Here is a 23,653-nt window from a genome sequence, read left to right on the forward strand (position 1 = left end):
GACTTTGAGTTTCGTTATGTTTTATTTTACTAAAATATAGAGCCACAACAAAATTCGTAGAACCAGAATCCCGCATGTCCCTCTCGATTTTACAGATCCTTAATTCCAGATAGGAATGCTTTAGCTGTTTACTACCATATATTCTTTGACGCCATAAATTCTTGATTCTACGAACCTTTGGTTCTACAAATCTTTGATTTTGCATAATACCTTTTTTTTGTAAATCCTTGAATCATCCTTCATATGAATTTACACACACACACACACACGCACGCACGCACGCACGCACGCATGCACGATGTTAGTTGACGTGTACTTTTGTCTCCCATTATTTGAAAATTTTACTTGGAATTAAGATATCAGAAATAGATCTTGTATACTACCGATTGATTTTCATCTTGCGCCCGATTTTTCATTCAAATAGATAACTTTGGATCATTTCGGTCACGCTTGTTATTTGAAACGCGTAATTCCACGTTCGTCGAAAATTCTCGCGTTTCAGTGCAATTTCAGTCGGGACGAGGCTTTTCAGAATCGTGCATGTTTAATGCAACACGCGCGACTGAATCGATCGCGCGCGCTGAATGGCGATTTTTCATTCACGCTCGTTCTCACGAATCGGAGCGGAGCGGAGAGCGCGCGATCGCGCTCCGGGCAAAAGAGATCTCTCGCCGCAGTCTACGTTCGCATAGTTGCGTTCATTTGTCGTCGCAGTGATCGGTCGCGGTTCGTTCCGATTCTTAAGCGAAAGGTACGCGGTTCGGCGAATCGGTTGTTCGGTCGTTCTAACATGGGCGAGGCCTAGAACCTGCACATACCCACATAAACACTTTTTGCTGTTCTTTTAAACATATCGACGGTAGCTTTAATTTTCACGCTGGTAGTACGACGACGTCAGCACGACATGACTACCGTCACTTTCAAAGATGCAGTTTTTTCCCCCTCGAGATTGATTTTTTATTAAATTTATGAAATTGCTACGATTGACCAATTTTAGTTTTTATTCATTTAATTTTTAGTTTATTTATTTATTATGTTATTTAATTATCTCATAATTGACAAAATATTATATTTAACTTATACCAATTTTTTAATTTTTTTTTTTTTTAGATTATTTCTGACTTTGATACTTGCTTAAAAAATTATACGATTGTACAATCTAGCGACATTTGGTAATAAGCAAATTTAACTGGCACATATCTTCTTTTATCTTTACCTTTCTTTGCGTTGAAGAAATATTAACATCCGATCGATATTCCACTTTTATATTTCACGCGACTTGTCAAATATGAAGCATGGCGCTATCCCGTTACGAACTTTATCAGTGCGTGAAATTAAGGACATGTTTCATCATCGCAAAATAGAATTTTCGTAAGAACGTTACGTCAGCGTCGTAACGATATTTTGAAGCGACCTATATTTTATAGACATAACCCGTGTTCATGTGTGCACGCTAACACTGCAGTCCATGCCACCTCAGAGTAAAGCTATATATAGTTACCGAGAATGGCCTTCGTTCTCTTGGTTACATGACAATCACGGCTCTCAAACTGCTAAAAACCTATCGGTTATCGACTACGTTTCGGCAAATTCAGGTTATTTCGCGCATCTTAACGCTAATAAATAATTAACGGTAATAAATTGCATTAATCGGCACGTTAATGAGAAAGAACAGATCTAATTTTTGTAATCAACCTTAGTAATTCGTGATATACTGTTACAGCTTTATTAAAAGGATTAATTTGTTCACGCACAGATATGCTCGCGAATTTATCTTACAACATTTATCTCGAAAGTGAAATTTTCTTTACAAGTCATTCATAATTCTGGTAGGATTTCTCTTTTTCTTCTTGGAAGATTGAGATATTACTTCAATATACTTTTACACTTTTTTAAGTATTGTATTGTATATTTATCATTTCGAAACATAAAAAATGTTTCAGATTCATACATGATACGTTTATCTACGATTTACGTTTGTTCTACTAATCTCTAATGCGTAATCCATGCGTAAATGTGTAAATTGTTGAAATCTCTGTCGCTCGCGCGATTGGGAGCCTCTGTTTAAGTTCTTATAAGACAAGTGTCACATTATCCAGACAAAGATAACAACTGTACTGTAGCGAAATGCCTCGAGAGAAGTGGACTCTATCAGTCAGACAATGTTTATGAAATAATGTCGGACACACGCGCTCGACTCGAGTAATCATCTGCCGTGGTCATTCTATTCTAATTCTCCTCCGGCGTGGCTGAATGAATAATGACATCGGAGATGTGATTTACTAAAGTGACAAATTTGACTCCAGTAACGAGCGATGGTGCTTAAGCAACTAGTTGGCGAGCAGCAGGAGGCAATGCACTGCTCGCGCGTGGTGAACATCGAGTGGCAGCTTCTTTCGTTTCTTTGTGACCGCGTAAAAAAATAATGCATTAGCAAGTTTATAAAATACATTGGTAACAATAAAAATACAATGTCTAAGTAATTTTGTTAACGATAGAATTTGAGAGAAAATCTTTTTTTTTTTCTTTTTACGTGGAAAGTTTTTGGATTTATAATTGTTTACTTGCATTTTAGTGTTATGGATTTTGTGTTATTGATTTTTACATATGTAACGTTATTTTATCTCATCATAAAATGTGGTTACATAGAATCCTGAATTTACTGAATTTATTGATAATAAAATCATGAATTCGCAACTTTATAATTCTTTAAATTTCATACTTCAAGGTCCTCAGTTCCACTCGTTCACTACCTAAGACCAGCTTGGTCTACCTAATCGCAATTACGAAGATAAATGATGGACTTTTGATGCACGCGTCTTATATGTTTCTCTGTTAAACGAAATATCTTGATAAATGGAATTCTACCGTGTAGCGCATTATTCAGTTTATTCCGTACTTGTACTACTAGTCTTCCGTTAAAAGGAAATGTTACGTGCGCACATACACGCGGAAAATTGTATCATGAAGATTTCGGTCTTTTGTAATGTCTACGTACGTTCTATTGCACAAAACGATTAGTGGTTTCTTGTGCATTATCTCGGGGCAAATTTACCGCAGTCCATCTTCTGGCGAAATTAATCGCAACAACCGCTCGATTTCTGATCTCAGTAGCGGACTTAGCAGTTTTGCTCTTAATAGACTAAATTTTCTAAAACATTTCTTTTTTTGAAAGATACTAATTTTTATGAAATATTGGTAAATAATATGCAGTATAATTATATAAAACTTTAACTATTCTACGAAATTTAATTTAGTCATGTATGATATTTCGAATGACGTTGAAAACGAGAGTTTTTTTTTTTACAGCTTTTTTTTATATTTTCTTATTAGATCGTTTTTTTCTGTCCTTATCAAAATTCAATATTATGGAAAACAGTTTTATGTTGAAAAGATCGTTACGAGTCTTTTAATTACACGACTGTTTTCTACACCGGAGAGAATATTTCACTCGTTAGAGTTTGTGAACGTGTGACGGGAGCTCTAAATCCACTACTGCTCACGCGAAACAGTCTACTCTCTTCCGTCTCGGCAGAATGCCCTGGCCTGTGATCGATGTAACGACGCTCATTGTCTCGTAATGAGTCTGGGAGGGACAGGATGCTCATGCATGCGCGTTTCGTATCGAACGAGTCGCTGTACGTATACACGTACACGTACACTCGCCTATTTAACGCAGCCGATGGGAGATCCATCATTCGTCATGGCGGGTGCAAAAGGAGACAAAAAAAAATGAATTCAAAGAATCCGCTTGATTGGTCCGCGTACGCGCGCAGGTATATCCGTAGAAATTCCGCGGAGCACGCGTCCGCGTTTATTGAATCGCGGCTGTCGATTACGCATGTCATACACGCGATTCATCATGCACGCGGTGCGTCGATCGTCGTGGTGCTGCATTACGGGGAAAGTGCAACGACATCGACAGGTGATTCACCAAACAATGGGAGAGCGATCGGCGGCGGCGGATTCGCGGATAGATTAGCTCGACGCGTCGTACAACGTGGTTTCCTTTCGAGCGTATCGCGATTCCGAAACGCGAATCTTGCAAATCTTTTCAACTCGCGGGGATAATCTTGCGAAATGTCGGCCGAGAAGAACGCGAGTGTCGTTGTTCCGCGCATACGAAGTCACTGGGCCGAATAATTGGAATGAATAAGCGGTGCGAGAAGAAAGTAAATTCTAGGAGTCAATCTCGAAGAGTCATTTCCGGCCGGTCAAAGGGCCAAATGACTCGCGTCGTCCGTTCGACACACATCCGTTCGGTAGTTACCTTTCTCTCTCGAATACTCGTTTTATTTAGTACTTGATAATATCGTTTTGTTATTCTAGATTTGAAAAACCGGTGAAAATGCCAGCTGCCGTCAGTGTTGCAACAATGTCGATCATTATTCTCTCGATCTTTGTTCGCAGAATGGAAGCGAAGAGAATAGAAAAGACGAGTTTGAAAAAGATCGCTAAATAAAAAGAGAATAAAAGAAAAAGGGGGAAAAGACGTAGAGAGAGAGAGAGAGAGAGAGAGAGAGAGAGAGAGAGAGAGAGAGAGAGAGAGAGAGAGAGAGAGAGAGAGAGAGAGGATGAGAGGGGATGCGAGAGTCGTTGGAGTAAGGGAGCGACGTAGACCGGTATAATTATGCAATTTAGATTCAGCTTTACGATTCCGGTTTGGCTTTATTAAAAGCGAGAGTGGACGCGCGGTCTCCTCTCTCCGATTCGAGAGTACACGTACATGCGTACGTGCGTGTGCGTCGCCTGCAGGAGAAGGGATAACGCGTTCTCCGCATAAATACAACATCGGAGAATCCCGCGGGGACATTACTCCGCGAGATGCTGCCGAATCCTCTCGATCGACGCGCGTTATACTCGCTAATTTGATCGCGCGATACCTCTTTCAGATGCGTATTGCAGAAAGGAAATTTGGTTAGTGAAAAAATGTGGCTACGTACACTTCGCATGCATACGCACATGCGGGGTAAGAACACACGAGGAAGATGAGTATCGATAATGGGATGAGGCTCGAGTAGCGTTATGCAGTTTGGATTGAAATGCAAGTCACAGATAACTAGATAGAGAAAATACACACCTCAATTTTCTTCCGTCGCGAATGCGAAATCGTATGACTAGCGATGCATGACGATTCAACGACTCATCGTCGTTACGTCGTTTTAACGAGTTCAATGGTGTCGCGGGGTCACGGATGACCGACACTTTCCTCGATGTCGTGGGAATCATTAGTAACTGGCACTTGCAGGTACAGAATGCCTCGGACTAAACGATATTTTAACAACCGACTCTTATCTGGTCAATTTATCATTCTAATTTTTTTTTCTTTGATAAAAAACTTGAAAGTTTATCATTATTATAACTGAAGCGTAATTTACGAGAATGTTTATTTTTAGCACGATCATTCTATTAAAGAGAGAAGATATCAATACAATATTTTAATTAGAATTTGCACTGAAACAAAATAAATTGTTATTCTTTATTCTCATAATGATAATATGAATGATTTTATGATGAGATTTGGCAGTTAATAAATATTAATTGGTTGTAGCTGATTTTTTTTTCTTTTCTTCCGCAAATGTGTCAAGTTTTTTCTTTGATAAAAAATTCGAAAGTCTATCACTATTACGATTGAAGCGTAATTTACGAGAATGTTTATTCTTAGCACGATTATTTTATCAATGAGAGAAGATATTAATACATTATTTTAATTACCATAGAATTTGCAGTGAAACAAAATAAATTATTATTCTCTGAATGATTTTATGATGAGAGATGGCAGTTAATAAATGTTAATTGATTGTAGCTGATTTTTTTTTCTTTTCTTCCGTAAATGTGTCACGCGATGCGTCGATCATATTGACAGCTCAAAAATAAACATGCATGTAAATTATGTGTGCGATTAAGTGATTAGAAAATTACCACGAAGCCCGTTACAACTGCGTGACGGCGCGAGCGCTAATTAATACGGCTCTCTTATAACGGCGACTCGCTTCGCATTATTATATCCATCTGGACCTGGCCGGAAAGAATGCGCCTGTCTCCATATCACGCGTGTTCGTATGCAAATCGTGGAAAAACCGAATGCCTGAATCGACTGCGTTGCGTATATATAAAAAAAAGAACGGGAGAAAAAAAAGTGCAACCTGATTAACGGTGTACTTAAAGTGTAATCCTCCTTACTGCCGGATTCCACCGAATCACGGCGATCGTATCGTCGATCTTGGGGATCATGCGATCATAAGGTATCATCTTCCTTAATCTCGCTTGCCCTTTCTCCTCATCTGCTCTTCCTCGACACGAGACAATTATTCGAGTATAAAAGGAATTTTGTTTGTTTATCCGCGATTAGAAACAAATCGACGTTCGATGTTAAAAATACTGGATAGATTGAGCAGATGCTCGTCAAAGCAAAAGACCTAGATTTAATTCCCAAAATTACATCCCGCATTTATACACAGAGAAAATGATTTCTTCAAACTTAATAAATATTATTGTATCCAAACACATTTGTTATTTAGAATGGTCCAAACATGCCAATGTGTGAATCAATAAGTACGATTGTTTGAATTTGAAACAATATACATCTTTGTCTTAAATAAATTATTTGTTTGAAACGAAAGATATATTCTCAATCTATTTTCATATAAATACATTATTTGTTTTATTGTTTGTAATAGTTATATAGTATAATAGTTATTGTAGTCAAATAATATATTATTTGGTTGAAATATAGTATATTCAAATAATAGCGATATTTCTGTCAAATAATAGACTCTTTTTTTAACGAGACGACAAAATTTTTATTTAAATAAATAATGGTTCGTATAAGTATATGTTATTTTATTGAAACAAATTTCAGTCAAATAAATAGGAATCTATTACTGAATTTAAAGAAAGAAGAATTTTTTTCTTTGTGTAGGAATTTTGAATGAGAAAATATGTCCTTCTAATACAAAGTACTGGGAATATTTAGAATTGATTGTAAGCAAATTTAGATATAATTGCGAATCATCAGCTACACAGTCCTTTTCTCCAAATTGAAATATTGCTCTTTAAAGTTCAAAGTAAAATTGTATTGTAGATCTTCAATCCAGCAACGTTTAAATAATTTTGCTATTATAATAATTAGCTGTATTGCTAAAACACGATTGAATTGCATTGTTGTGACGTGTTGGGGCTTCGATAATCGCCGTCGATGGCGCAAGGTTACCCGTAAGGTCGTGAACGAAGATTGGGTGGGCAAACGAGCAACGGCAATGCGGCGGAATTACATTCCGTTTTTCATCGTATCGATTAAAATGCTCTGGCTTCGCTCGTTTAATTACGATCACGAAAACGACGGTGTGGTCGTCGTTACGTGACATAAGAATATGATGTTGGCCTGACCTTCGATTTCTAATGTCACATTATGTAACGGTTATATAATCGTATCGGCATCTACATGTGATGTTAGGGTTGGAGAAACTTGCCCGTTATTACAGCTATCTAGGAGCATTTGCAGGCTTCCAGTGATTTTATGAAATAAAAGTTTAAGAAATAACGCAACGTTTTAATTAGTACTATAATAATTTAAAAAATTTTAACGATAGTTTGAGGGAAAGCAAAAAACTCTCAATGATGGAAGCGTTTTTGAAAATTGTCTTATTTCCTTTCAATTAGTTATCTTGCACAAGCTGCTTTTAAAAAATCGTTAATGCTGAGTAGAATAATTCTGTGAAAACAAAGGTTTGTCGTTTCTGTAAACAAAAACAAAAAAAAAAAAAATACAATATACACAATAGAAATACGATACAATATGATTATTCGAGATATACACGCATTTAAAAACTTGAACGGGTTTATTTGCACTTTAACAGGCCTTTGATTTCACCTGACAACTTCACCACCCTCGGCTCGTTAAATCGCGGATTTATCGCGTAAAAAAGCAACTGTACTTCCACGTATATCGGAATTTCTGAAGAATTTGTGCGAATTATGGTCGGACAATTATCATATTATACATATTCATACCCGATGCAACGCGTCGAGCAGTCGCTCTGTATGCGACTTGGTGGACCACGAGGGGCCACCGAAAGCGATGGGGTCGACGCACCATCTTCCACATATGTAGACTTTCAGGCTCTCGAAATTTATCTGATCCCCCTTTGCGCCGTCCGTCGCTTACATTGTCAGACCGTAAATATCACGCGGACCCGGTTTAATTATGCGCTGTTTTCGCGTTCCTCAACCGAGATTTCTGTGATTAACCCGCCGGGGCTACCGTGCGAAGTTATGGGACGTCCGGCCCCGACACCCGACGCTTTTTACAAGGCGAGCGTTCCCCCGTGTAATTAGGACATTCCGAATTTTTCGTCTCGCGAGCAGACCAGTCTCCTTCGCACAAAGGAGATTCTTCTAAATTAATTCTGTAGAGAATACCTAATTCCCTCTGGCGCATTTAGAATACGTTTTTATTAATTTGGTTATTTTCCTATGTTCTTAATTCAGTTACGATCTTTCGTAAAATGACTATTAATTGTACTTGGAATAATAAGTACAAACTTTTGATGTCATCTATTTATTGGTTTAAGCGATTATGAATTACGTTTGAGCTACATGAGTTACAAGTTATATAAAGCTACATTATTCTCTTGAAATGTATGAAAAAAAGAAACAAGAAGAAAAAAAAGAGCTTTCGAATCTCTTGAGAAAGAGCCAGAATTTATCGATTTACTTGAACAAGTGAATTCCGACAGTTTGATTCGAAAGTAGTTAACGATGGCTGTTATTTTGTTACAGTTGTCAGCCACATCGCCTGGAGCTATTTCTTCCGTGGTCGCTCCGATACTTTTGAAATATCGAGTTTGCAGGCCTCGATTGCTGCTCGCTGGTTCGAGGGCCGAAGTCGATCCCGCGGCCGATGTAGCTCTTCTACATGGCGAAGTTCTACTCATCGAAGATTCTGCAAGGCAATACAACGCGATTGGAGGTAATCAATCCTTAGTTTTCGTCATATTTTACGCAATTTTTATTTTTTAATTTTTAAAAATTACATGAAGCGAAAGAGAAATTAAATTGCGACTTTTGAAGATTCGATTAAGACTTATAATAAAAAACTAACTTGTTTAATTAATTGCCTAATTGCTTAAAATTTGATCACAAAACTTTATTTAACTTTTTTCTTCATCAGAATTATTTATAATTGTTTATAATATTCACAGTATTTAAATTACATTTATAACAATAATTTTATGCATGTCCATCTGCTATACACATTAAAATTGTTTTTAACATGAAACGAAAAATGACTGTTTGTACCATAATTGCTCTTGTAACGAAATCGATATGGAATTGCTTTACAGATACTGATCGCAGATACAGGGCTACAGAGAAGTTATTGCACGCGGAAGAGGAGTATCACGAAGTATTGTGCAGCGCCAAAGAATTGTACGCACGTCCGCTGGCACGGAGTTACCCCGAGTTTCACGATGTTATATTTCAACCTCTCGCAGATTTGTCGCGGGTCAGTGCGGAGCATTGCCAGAGGGTGAGTCAATCAACACAATTACGTTACAATAAAAATTGATTGAGTTCGAGGCGTTCTATAAAATCGCGAGAGAATTTTGACAAGAATATTTAACCGTAAAACGTAAAAAAGTAAAAAAAAAACAAGACGTAAATCTAAGTGCCAGATGTACGGTTTGCGTTGTACGTTACTGGACGCATGTGCGTTCTTATCGACGGACTAGACTCGAGTGAACGAAAGGAACGTTGAGCAGCTCCGTGGGAGATGGCGGCACGTGAACTGACTTACCTCACTGCACACCTGTTGCTTCTGCGGAGCACCTTGCCTTTCTCCGTACGTCCCGTGTCGCAATTCGTAACACGAGTCACTGCAACCTTTCCAAGAGAAAGAGAAAATATGTGACAAACGCCAAGTGGTCAAATGTAAACTGCGATGAATTAAACATAGACATTAATGTTATATTGATCTTTCATTACGTGCGTCAAGATATTTTAACGAATTCAATTTGATGAAATGAAGACGAAGGATCTTTTTTAACATAGATAATTTTAATATTAAATATTTGAGTGAATCGAGACTTCAGCCTTGAACTTCTGATAGAGCAAAATTCATGTGAGATTAAACGAAAGTAGAAAGTGTAAGTATCAATGTACCACTTCTCGAGTTAAATTCACGCAAAAATCATTTTTACTCGTTCATTGAAGAACTATCGATACTTTGGTATATAGAAACCGCAGTCGGGAGAAAGTAGTCTCGCGCAGTTTTACACAAAGCAAAAACGAATGCTACGCAGCGCCTACCCACTTGTCCTATTTAAGTATAATGTAATGTATAATACAACATATAATAATATATAGTTGTAATAGAAACACTCTGGGATTATATATTTATTCGAATAGTAGTTCACTCCTTTTAAATAAGAAAGTCGCAACTTCGCTGTAGCCACAGCCGTATAATTTTTTAAAAGAGTAGTCATGATGGCAAAATCTGTCGAATCAAGTTGATTCAGGTAATTCTCTATCATTTCTCATTTTTATTCGAACTTGCATCGCATGACAAGCGTTGCTTACGTTTGATTGTCTAGGTTTGATTCATCACAGTTTACATTTGACCACTTGGCGTTAAAAAATTCAGCGTTAGAGCCGCGGTGAATTCGATGGTCGAGGTGTCCAAAGCGACAGTTTGCGTGTTTTCCAAAAGTCAAACGATCGATAGCTGACATCGCGTACGAACGTGCGCTGATAAACGGATGCGATTTCTGGCGATTCACAACCTGGGGCCAGGCGCGTACCAGGTCGCCGTCGCGCCGCGTCGAATAGCAGTAGAATCCACGTGCGTGTAGCGCGACGGTGGACGTGTTTTCTTTAGGGCTGACAATAAAGAGAGGATGCCTGTCCTTCGGATGTAAACACAAAGCCACGCCGGCGGAGAACCGGCTAACGAGTTGGGATGAGCGATGACGGTGGTTAGCACCCTCATAAATATTGACTTTTACAAGACGACGAGCGGGGCATACATACGTATACGTATGGTGCGCGGGTCTTGAATCGCGGCGACGGCACTACCTTCGAGGCTGCGCGCTGGCGTCTCGCAAGCAACAGCCTCGTAAAGTGAAAAACGTCCGCGGCGCGGAGATCGTTGCGCGGGATTCGCGAGGCGAAACCGAGGGTGGAAACGCCTACCTTCTTTATTCTGCGCGCTCAACATCGCGGCCATCAATAACAAAGTTGCTGCGCAGCCTACAAAAACGTCGCAAAAATCGGAGCTCTCTCTCTCTCTCTCTCGTACGCTTTCCCTTCGTTTCTCCGTCTATTTCTCTCTTTTTCTCTCTCTCTCTCTCTCTCTATCTCTCTCTCGTCTTCCCTCGCGGTGAATCGTGTTCACGTTCGGGGATCCTGTACCGAGAGAGATTATTGCGGGCGGCTGGATATTAATTGTAGCGACTTATGATCTCCTACGCTACGCTCGTTTTATTTTCGTCCTGACTCGGCCGAAGTGACGTTTTAAGCGGTGCTGCGGCGGCAGACCTTGGACCGGCGTGCGGTACAATTTACATTTTATTTTAATGAACGCATTAAACGGTTATCGGTTGCTTCGATCAGCCTGTTCGCAACCGCCGCCGCGCCGCCGCGCGCCGTCGCCGCTGCCACTCGTGGAGATGATAATTTCGCGAGAAAAATCCCGTTGATGGGGGATGCTACACGCGACCTTCGTTCTCGTGACTGGCCAACTTCCTTTTGGGGCATGCATCGTGATTAAGACACTATCTTCGCCGCGGACTCAACTTTTGTGGGGCTATCGTAATCGGCAGATCGGATCTATACCGACACTCCTCAACGTTACGACCGAATTGAGTCGTAAATACTAACAATAATGAGAATAGTCGCGCACAACAATAATAGGAATAACAAATATTGCACCTGTATTGGCCATTCAAAATAATTACTTTTCGTTAATGATACTCTCCTGAGATTCGAGTTAACGTAGTATTTAAGTACAACACATAACATGATTTTATTTGTTCGTCGAGCAACTTTTTCTCCGTTGATATTTAAAATTATTACACGTTGTTAAGTCAAATTTAGTCGAGCTTTCTTTTCTTTTAAGTCGAAGCGGACAATGACGTTGGTGCGCAGCGCTGACAATTTATTATCGTAATCGACAATTTTATTATGCGGTCGATCGTAGCGTGATGTAATAAAGCGACACGTTTCAACTTGATTTTCGGTCGGAGAACGCCAACCCCGTACGGGTGAAACTGGTTTATCTCTGGTCGGAGGAGGCGCGAGTCACGCTTTGTCTTTCGCGTGGAGATTTACCGCAGAGCGTTTACCGAATTTTGGTGCTATAAAGATGGCGTTGCGTTTCTCGATTCGGTACAAAAGCGCAACGGCTCGAACCGCAGGTTAATTAGCGAAAACGCTCGGGATTGTTCCCGCCGTTCCCGAGGAGGGCATCACGACCAATCTTTCCCGTCTTCGTCGTGTACGCGTCGCTCGAATCGCTTCTTCTCGACGCGCTCTTTTTATTCGGAACCCGTTGCTTGCTCTTCATCGTGGCCTGCGCCGCCGCAATTTCACTTTGGAGGCACTTCGCGGTCACCCAGAGAGCAATTAGAAGTAATCGCGCATCTGGAAAGCGAGGGAGAGACGTACTCGTACCTATACCCGTCTCTCTTCGTCCCTCGTTTTCTTTCTCTCTCTCCCTCTCTCTTTTCTCTTCATTCTCTTTTCTCTCTTCTTTTTTCTTCCTCGGTAGACACGGGAATAACAGAGGCGCTTCTGCTTTATTTGTCTCTTCAAGCAGCTTCAAAAGGATTCTTCCTGTGAAGGTGGAACTGTTGACGAGAGAATGTCTCTTCGGCGGTGTGCTTCCTTAATCTTTCGCGGTACTATGGGCGGCGGATGACCATATTGAATGTTGAATTTGTTTAAACCGATTCCAAATTAATTTGAGACGTTTATACTGATATTCTTCCGCAACTCCTTAATATAAATATATTAATGATTAGAAGAATAAGAGGAGAAATTATAATTTAAAGTCATAAAGTAATTCTGAATGTTATATATTAAATTGTTACAGAAAAGAGGTTTACTTTCCGACGAGTTCAATTTTTCTTTAAAAATAAAATTTATCACTGCCAAGATTGCTCGGATAAATGTATCGAAACGATTTTTCTCGATAAATATGTAGGAACGGTCTCGGCATACGAAGCTCGAGAAGTCCGATAATTGATCCTCCGAAGAGAATTTTAACAGGCGCAGTTTAAAGTTTCGTCAGCTCTTCGTCAAAGAAGTTCGGTCGAAATGAGCGGCTTTTTTTTTGTCGAATCCGGCATTCTTATTGTTTTGACTGACGAGTCCAGAATTTTGAAGAGCTAGAGAAAGAGAGGGGAGACAAGTCGGTGATGGCGCTCTTTGTCCCATTCTCGCGCGTTGCACCGCCGCTGTCGTAAATTATGTTTTTGCCCGTCGCATCGCAACGCAAACGCCACGCTGCTGCAACAGTGGTCGGTCGTTGCGGTGATGCAACGGAGAAGAGCTTAATACGACGGCTTCCGCGCGATGCAGGTGCGTCGTGCGAGAAACGCGCGGGCTGCGCATCGTGGCCGCGGCCGCCGTCGCCGCGTCGTTCCGCGAGAATGCGGTGCAACGCGTCATCCGGGGGAGACCAACGCCCTTTTGCGTCGTTTGTATTTTTGCGAACCACGCAGCGATTAACTTATTTGCCGCGGCGGCGGCGGCGGCGGCAGCAGCGGTAATTAATTCGCCTGGGAATCGTAGTTTCAGGAGATCGGTCGGGCAGAGATTAATTGGCGCGATTGCGGCCGCACCGCGAGCCGCGTTCGCACGTTTTACCGCCTCACATCCGTGAAACCAGTGACGCGCGAGTCAACAGTCTATTGAGTTTATGTCGGTTCAATTTTTGCGTTGATCTCGCTTGAAAAATGAGGGTGCCTTTAAATCGTAGTTTTTGTATTCTTATTTTTAAACAATTTAAAAGCTTTTTGCGACATTTTATTACATTATCTGACAGATGAAAGTTAAAAATAACAGCTATATTTAAACTTGAATTTTCTCTTTTCTCTCTTTCTCAGATTTGAAATAACGTGAAAAATATAACGTATCGTTTTTTTTTTTCTTAATGAAAGCATTAAAAAGGGGAATTAATGGCTTAGAGATTATTTAACAAAACAAATTGCAGTTAAGACCCATTAAAGACTTAATGGACTGCATCTGTCCTGTGGAAAGCTGGGTAAAACCGAGAACGTTTAAAAGTTCATAAAATAACGGACGAAAAATTTGCGCGTTATGCCGTCGCGTCGAGTCGGGCTGGTTGATGGAAGATGGACGGCCACCGGCACCTGCGGGGCAATGCCTCCTCTCCGTCGGTCAGGGAAGTCGCGAGAATGTGAAAGCTGCACCTGAAACCGGCGGTTTTACACCGAGCGCGATGACGCGTTTTGCCCGGATCGCTCTTCTTGCGGCCCGTCGTCGTCGGAAGATTGCGGTGAGAGCCGACCGACAGATTCGCATGTTTGGGGAATCGTACACGTGGTGAGACAAGGCGAGACGAGACGAGACGAGACGAGACGAGACGAGGAGAGGAGAGGCGAAGCAAGTCGTTCCAGTCACTGATCAACCTCAGCGAATTTCGACCTGACGATTTGTCCGGAAGCACCTCCATTTCGTCGCGGTGAGAAATCGATTCACTCTCGTTTGATTCACTCTCGTTTTTGGAACGCGATGAATGGGCGGTTCGCCACGAATTAGAACGCGCGGCGATTGCTTTTCGTCAGTGTCGCACTTTGACCGAGTTTTTTTTTTTTTTATTGATTCACAACCTGTTTAGATTTTAATTAGAACGAATGATCGTTGCATGCCCGCTTTAACTACGAAGTACAAAAACGATTTGTGTCGTAATTCGTACTTGATTTTGAGAAATTGACTAGACTGCGAGTTACAAGCGTGTGTAATTTTATTCACATTAAGACGGTGCTTATTGTAATTGATCTCGTTTTTTTTTGCGTATTTTCCGTTTACAGTGGGGAAAAAAGATATAGCTCAGTGGAAAGTAGAACACCTATGCAAGAAGAGGAAAAGGCTTGGATGTATCTTAAGAAAGTGGATGATTATTGTCGTAGCGTTTATCAAGAAAGTGAACGGGGATACCGGATCGCCAGGAATGGTTTCGATTTCATCGTCTAGAATCTCATCTTTTTTATACAGGAGACAGACGGGGACAGGCATTTCTTAGAATTCAATTTCTATTTACTGAAGGTGACGCACGACAGCAATCTCTTTAATCCTAAATTTGGCAACTTGCCTGTTGCAAGATGTCAATTTATACTTTTTAAGTAAACTGTCAAATTTGCTTAAATATTGCATTTTTTTACAATCTTGACATAATTAGTTTCAGTTTTATAAACATAATAAATTTCGCGTAGGAATATTTTATGAGAGGAAAAAAAAACTTCAAATTTTACAGGCATATCTCTTTTTTATTTTTTAAAGCAGATCTTTTACAAAATATCAATTTATACTTTTTAAGTAAATTGTTAAAGTCGCGTAAATATTACATTTTTTTTACATTTTTGACGTAATTAGTTTTAGTTTTAGAAACATAATAAATTTCGCGTAGGAATATTTTATGAGAGGAAAAAAAAACTTGAAATTTTAGAGGCATATCTCTCTTTTATTTTTACAGCAGATTTTTTACTCTATTTTAGTTTAGGGGTAACTTGGCTCTTTCTTTCTGAGCAACAAAACGAAAGCAAAGTAATCTTCGATGATTTCCGTCTGTTCTAGCCGTTAGGTTGTATCTTGCCAATGCCGAGTTAACGATGTAATTGCTAATAATTAACGTAGATTGAAAGCGGCACGTCCAAAGAGCTACGGTCGTTTCCTTATTTACTGGCAACGACACTATCTCGCCGCTGGCTGGCTTGACAGACCGTAAAGACGCTTTCAAACGCGCGCGGTACTGCGGCGCGTAAATTACGCACGCTTAATATGAATCCCCTTACAATATAACAATCTTTTTATTATTATTTTCTCGGTTTCTCTATCAGTCGTAAGCTCATAAAGATCATGCGAAAGTATACATCACATTGGTCATCTTGGCAGAGGGGCAAGAAGTTTAATAATCCGATTCTCTGGCCGCGGCCGTCTGGTTTATTAGTCGCCACACCGACAAAGAAATTCCATTCGTTAGATTATGTGTATCATAACGCGAGTCTGCGCGAGCTTTTAGTACGGGGATAAGGAAGCGGCTGGGAATGCAACTGTAGAAAGAAGCCGGGCAAGAGATATAAAAAAGATCCGTCGCCGGAAGGCTTAATCGCACCTTGGAGCCGCGCCTTTTAGCGACGACATTTATTTTTAACGCGCCTTCGCCATCGTGGACGACGCTTGCCGAGCTAACAGAGAATATCCGACGACAGTATCGAAAATATGATAAATGTCCCTATTCGACGACTCGTCCGTGTCCCATTGCTAATGGGACCATCCTTATCATTTCTGCGGGTCGCAAACTTTTTTTCTTCCTTTGCTTTAATCGTTTGTAGGACAAAACCTTGGAGAGGAATGAAAAATGAGCTATTTTGTATTCTACGTTCCTCCTTTTCTCAGAAGCTATTAGATGATGACTTTACAAAAGGAGGATGAGAAATTGTTATTTCACGATCCCATATAACGGATTAAGATATTATTTATTGTCAAATCCGACTATTCTTTAGCAATTGCACAAGTGAATAAATCGGCTTAATCCTAATAGAAAAATTTTTTAATTATTACTTTGTTGATACTTCGAGATACAAAGAAGGGCAATTTACGTTCAAGAATTTTTATAAATTATTATGATCGTTTGCATCATAAGATCTTTGCAATTTTCGTCACTGATGCACAGAGAGAACAGTCATGGAACAACATGGACTTTGAAGAATTTTGCAATACTTTTAGTGAAATTCAGTAAAATTTTATCGAATTCTAGTAAATTCTAATTGTTCTACAATATAAAACAGCTTGATTAACTCTTAGTAAAATTCTTCAAAGTCCGTCTTGTCCCATTATTATGATTTTAAAAGTCTTTTCGTCTCGAAGGCGCAAAATGCACGTTATAAAGAGCGAAGCACAGTTGGTCTCGAAAGGCGTTGTATGAAGATACAGAGAGCTGCCCGACGATGTTTCATAGCGAGTTAGTTACAGTTAGTCCAATACGCGGTCTTTCATACGTCGCACGTTCCGTCCGGTGAACGCATTCAATTTTAAAGCTCGCTGATGCTCACGAGCTAGAGACCACCAAAGGATTAGAATTCTCACGAGAGGCATGTGTGCCGCTGCGTAATGGCTGTACGTGGATAATTTATAAGGCGATCACTCGTGACTAATCGCCCAAGCGTATACGCACATCGCGAATGGACGCAACTTTACACGCAATCTCAGTCTGTAAGAGACGTCTTGCCAGTGATATGTACTGTCACATTTTTTTTTTTTTTTTTTTTTTTTAAACGTCTCTGAGATTTTAGCAATTTTTTTTCGGCACAGAAGAAATTATTCAAAAGATATCTATTTATATAATAATTAAATAGAATAATTTTCTGTCTTTCGCACAATTATATTTATACTGGCTTAATTTCCTAATTTTACTTTTTCTATTTTTCAAATGTTTTACATTTTACTACTTTATTTTTCTATATTAGTTTTATTCTTAACACGGTCAAGCATCGTTTATCTAATATAATCAAAATTTAAAACGTTTTCTTTACATGCTGATTTTTTTTTGCGCTCGAGGCTCTACGTTAGCTAAATGCACAATACTGTACGTGCTCGCTGGTCGATCCCGTGCATTAATCAAATTCGCGATCTCTCGACAAACGCCCTAGGAAATCTCGATGAAACGTTCTCACCGGTGCGGCGCGCTTTAACCTGAGACAGGAGAAAGTGCGTTTCGTGGTATACACGCGCTCGCATATTTCGCGCAGGAAAAAAAAAGAGAAGGAGGAAGCACGAGACTTCTTTTTGATCCTCTGATCTAGACGAAGTCTAGACGATCTCTCTAATGACCGCTCTCGTGACATATTAGCTTTGTAGCGTTTCGTGACAGGTCTACCACGATTCCCTCGGTGATTGGCATTTCTTTCGTTGTATAGTACACCGAGCATGTAGATTTGCTAATTCGAAATCTTGAAATTTATGATCGTGCGATACAATAGAATTTCATTAGGCAAAAATTTATTTATCGATACGCCGCGAAGGTATAAGATTCTATCGAATGATGCAGCGTTAAAGAGATCTTGTATCCCGGATCTATAAATCTCTGCTTTCTCACAAATTTCTCTTCCGGTTTCTCCGCGGCGATATTTCTCGATACCGATGATGTATCGTGTCATACATCATCGCGCGTTTTGTATGTAGATTTTTGATTCTACGGTGCAATCTCGTTTCGCGAATCCCACGTTTTCGTTTCCAGACGTTTGTCGAACAGGGGATTTTCCGATATACATATACAGCTTTGATGAAAATTCATACGACTGCTACGAAGTAGCTCAGTCACGGTTAATCGTCAGCATTATCGTTGGCATTGGTTGGCACACGCCCATGTTACCATTGTATGCGATCGAACATTGCGCTCGCGATAATCCCATATGGAATTCGCGTTGCATTGGCGGCGAAACGATATTTGTAGGGCTAGCGGAATACACAAGATTGCAAATAATTTTCACGAGCAGTCGATGACACATCACCTTTTACAATCCATTTGTAATATATTTAAATTATTTTATTAATGATTTATAACAATTTAAATTACTTTGAAAAGTCACTTTCACAGAAGAAGAAAAGTAGTGCGTTTGGAGCTTAAAAAGGATCGATTAAAAAAATTAGATTATTCTTTTTTTTTGTTATTTTATGTGATAAAAATTGACGTATCGCTCTTAACACAGAAGAATAAAGAACTTTAGATTGAAATTAAAGACCAAAAGCAACAGGAAAGACGAGAGAAGGCATTTGGATTTACTTTTTAACTTATTTTATAGAGCAAGAATTTATTCCCTACGAGTGTGGCATCGGTTCTCGTAATGAATTCAAGAAGTGCCACAAGCATTCTCATGCTACACGATTTCCGCCGCCCATGTCGTGTTGCATTCCGGGTACATATGTCATGCGTGCATCATCATTCGCGTTTTCTCCCGTTGCTTTCCGCATCGTGGCTCACTCTTCTCGACAGGCTCTGCCGGGTAGAGAAGGGCGACTCTTCGATGGCGAGATCGAGCGAGGCGGCCTTACAACATTATTAAAGCGCAAGTAAAAGCCGCCGATCGGTCGTGCAGAAAGGGACGGGCACCCGGCCGGCCGGAAAGAGACTCTTTTTTTTACGATGGACGCGAATCTACTTTCTCCGATGCCACATGGCGGATGACGAAGACGAGCGTCGTCGCTCAGAATCGTTGTTCAATTCGGCAGTGAAGCGTTAAGGAGGCGCACATCCGGCGCACGTGGGTGTCTGCAAGTCTGGGTCATGGATTCGAGAGGATTGGCTGCCACGTGCAGCGATGACAAATGGCCTTCTGTTTATCGCGACAACGGTAAATAACGAGGGGGTAACCACTAGCTAAAATGTTGTCCCACAGATTACGTGATTGCATCTGATTGCACAATAATTTTTCGTGATTGCATATGTAATTAGATTTCCTGTGATTGAAAATGATTTTATTTGACTAGAAACACCATTATTTGCTAATGTCTTTCAAATAAAATTAAATCGAGGGCTAACCACTCGGAAAATAGATAAATTCAACACTTTATTGGGATTCATTATGATTGATAAATGATTTTTCTAATAAAAGGGTCATAAAAATTTTTTATAACTTTTTTTTAAAGACAACATGAAAAATTGATTGAAAAGTTTGTACTGATTTCATCAAATTTTATGATAGTCATACATGATTTCATCCTGTATAAGGATTTCATAAAGATTTCACAATGATTTTCTAATAGTAAAATTTCTTTCGAGATCTTTAATACAAATGATATTTCTGTACCTTGGTGCTAAAGGGGTCAATGTCCAAAATTGCCAAGTTTGAGTTATACACATTCATGAACTCTAAATGAGAGCCACTATTATTGTATTTTAAATTTCAGATAATTTGAAAACTCGGTCATTGGCCCTTGTAGTACCAAGCTACAGATTTACGTTCAATAATCGTCGAAAAATGCTCCAAACCGTGACTCTTTATTTTTTTTACTTTATATCTTAATCATCTTGCAATTACATTTATACATATACGTGTCTTATAAAGCGCCGTATCCTGACAAACTTGATTCCATGAAATTACGACGTCGTATCATTCGGTAAATGACCACGTTCGATCGGTTCGTTAAATATTAATAATACGTTGCGATCGACAAGTTATATCTTTTCTATTAGCGGAGAGTGACATCTAAAGGCGGCAAAAATGATTGGATTTACCGTAACCTAATTATAGCTCACTATTCTTTCGTCGTACCGTAACGGGACGAGAGCTGTTTATCGTCTTGATTGCGCATACGGCGTTTAATTAATTACTCCGGTGAAATACTGGAATGAAATGCTCGATTAATATAAATGTAAACGCGAAAGAACTTTGAGTCGCGTGTGGAGAACCGACGAATCTACATGTAGAAGGCATCGCTGCTGCAGATGCAGGTCGTACGATCTTGTTTATTGATTGTCAATCATTCAAGAAGAAAAGAGAAAAAAAAGAGGGAGAGAGGTGAGGTGGGTGGGGGGGGGGAAGGAGTAGAGAGAAAAGAATACGAGATTAGCGATCGCTCTGGCGACTATAAAATAATAATGGGATAAACGTATGCGTATATACGCATAGTAGGTCCCTAATAACGCGCTGGAATTCAACCTGCTTTTTTTGGGTACGCCCTCCGCTCGCATACTCGTCGTCGTCCTAGATGGGCGGCAGGGCCGAAGAAGGGACGGGCATGCGCGTGCGACGTATAATTAAAACCGCCTCCGAGGAATGCGCATCTGCGTATCCGTGCGACGCGACGGAAAGAAGCAGCACGAGCGAAAAATTGGCCACGGTGTCCGTCGTAATATCCATGCCGGCCAAGATCGTCGATAATCGAACGTCCATCACTATTCAGGGGATAGAAGAGCCGCGGCTGTCGCCTTTGATCGCTCATACACGGTGTTCCGGCGTCTCGCGATTGCACTTTTGGGAGCAGTTTCATTTTTCCGAGTCAGTTCGCGGTGCGTGTGACTCGAAGGTGTCAACATAAGGCGGTTTCGCGAGGTCTTCTTGGCTAGGGAAGAGCCCGATCTTCGCATTCGTCTCAGGTCCCGTCGTTGAAATCAAGATTGCGGATCGTGGCGCGTACACCCTGTATAGGAAATATGGCGATTGAATCGTACGCATACCACGCGTGTCTCACCCTAGGGGCTCGTTTGATTAATAATTTCACAGCCGATTAATTTACTTGATCGCCTAATCGTTATTTTACGCGACTTTATAAGCAGACTGCCGCCTCGTGCGTGGTCGCGACACTTAACGTGGTGGCGTTTACGTCGAACTTAACGCGATTGCCGGTAATCGGGGCTGCGCGATCGCGGAGCGTTCTACATAATTATTTTATTAATTATTTTCCTCGCCATTCACGGCTAAGAGTAAATGACGCGGCATGACGATATCCGATCGCTCATGCATACATAATTCATGACCGCTCGAGACATAGACACACTTCCTCTACTCTCGACAGCCTCGAAAACGAATGGGTCACCCTGTACCTATCCTATCGTCGGTCGGCGCGTATAATGCGATGCATAAATGCATGGAGGCACGCAGTGCGTGCGCGCTTAACATAGATACGTATCTGACAATAAGAAACGCATCGACACGCCGACGCATCGCATCGTGACGCCCGGGAACGACGTGACGATGCAGCGCACGTATCGCTGCTTCTACATGCGCGCACACTATCGCGCCTATACACGCATTCCCTTTTTCATTTCACGCCGGGTATCATCTCTCTTTTCGATTCGAGTCAAGTGACTTATCGATACGTAATGCGTGATACCGTCGGACGAGACGATATGATAAAAATTCATTGCGTAGAATGCGACATTCTATTCGTCTTGTGCACTGTTTTTATGCAGAACGTACATGCGGTTTTTTTTTATCAATGGCTAATGAATGCACCGTCGAATGACCGTCAAATAAAGCAATCATTTGGTTTAGGAAAAAAAACGTATAATTACGTATGCGAAGAAATTAATTTTTCTTTTTATTAAATATATAATTGAATACTTGCAATAAGATATTTATTAAATGTAAATAAATATTTTGTAACAAGAAAAGGTCAATTAAGTATAGCGAGCAGACAACCGATGTTATTTGTAAGTAATTGATTTATTTAAATACAGTTGGACGTTTCGGTTTAACTTAACCCTCTTCAGCTAAATTATTAAACAATTTCCCAAAATTTTTTTTACGTTATTTAAGATAGTTTAAACTTGAGACAATCCTCAAATTTATTTTTAAATTTACTTAAACAACATTTAAGACAGTTAATTATTATAAATATCAAACGTAATAAGTTACATGTATCGAATCTGTGATGTGGCTTATTACGTTTGATATTTAATTAACAATCTTAAATAATGTACAAGTAAATTTAAAAGAAAATTTGAGAATTATTTAATAATTTGGCTGAGGATTAAGTTAAACCGAAACGTCCAACTTTATTTAAATAAATCAATTACATACAAGTAACATCGGTTGTCTGTTCGTTATAATTGATCTTTCCTTGTTATGATTTGTTCTTGCTACATCGAGTTAGATATAGAATTTGTTAAATGAATATTTGTTTAGTACAAGAATCACTAATGTAATTTTGCTGTCATTTCTTTTTTATTGAATAAATATTTGTGCACCGGGAGTAAATATTTTGTTGCGAGCGTTCAAATAAATCTTTTTCCCAGTGTACGAACTGCATACGTATGTGAAGATTATATCAGTTTTGCGGTAACAAAGAATTATTAATTACGGCAAATTGGAAGAAGATTAGAGTTAGACGATGTTAATAGTTTGAAGTTCTACCTACCGGGAAGTCTAAGTCTTCTCTGAAAGGAAGATCTGGTCTTCCCTTCAGAAATTGCCTCATTCACATACCTTATCGCTTAGTTTTATAGCTCCGCGCATCGTCGTTCTTCTAATCTTTCAGGTTTGGATAAGAGTGGAACGTTGACCTATTCCATCGACAGTATCAAACGACGTTCCGATCTCTTCTAATCGGAGAGGTTCGGTTCTTTTTTAATTAATCTAACGATCCCCATTTGTCGCTGCGCGAGGTGCGCGAGGTAATTTATTCACGTGCAGTAAACGCTACATTCTTCCACATGGAAAGTTTACGTAATAATGTCAAATTGAAAATAAAGGAGATAAAATTTAAATTTAGAACATTGCTTGAAATTCTACACATAGTAGTTTACATTAGCATTAGTCAAGCCTGTTAAACGCGCGTATCTCGTCTCGCTCGTGTATCCCAATTCAGCGTTGAGGTATTTCGAGCGAAAAGAGGCACTCTCGATCTTCCCTCGCATTCTCTTTACCTTCGTTCTCGAGTTTGCATTGTGCAAGGAGAACGTGGCCTACGT

At 39.9% G+C, this 23,653-nt stretch overlaps 1 protein-coding gene across 2 annotated transcripts in view; it reads left to right on the top strand.

Annotated features, from left to right (window-relative positions):
- The window catches only part of LOC105201419 (rho GTPase-activating protein 20), a 222,250-nt gene that overhangs the window by 48,007 nt on the left and 150,590 nt on the right, over positions 1 to 23,653 (top strand). For both annotated transcript variants that reach the window (XM_026137835.2, XM_011169422.3), the window contains exons 4-5: positions 8,782 to 8,971; positions 9,345 to 9,529. In XM_026137835.2, coding sequence (XP_025993620.1) covers positions 8,782 to 8,971; positions 9,345 to 9,529 — 375 coding nt within the window. The remainder of the gene's footprint in view (positions 1 to 8,781; positions 8,972 to 9,344; positions 9,530 to 23,653) is intronic.

The sequence above is a fragment of the Solenopsis invicta genome, chromosome 11, assembly GCF_016802725.1.
Source record: "Solenopsis invicta isolate M01_SB chromosome 11, UNIL_Sinv_3.0, whole genome shotgun sequence".
Taxonomy (NCBI): Eukaryota; Metazoa; Arthropoda; class Insecta; order Hymenoptera; family Formicidae; genus Solenopsis; species Solenopsis invicta.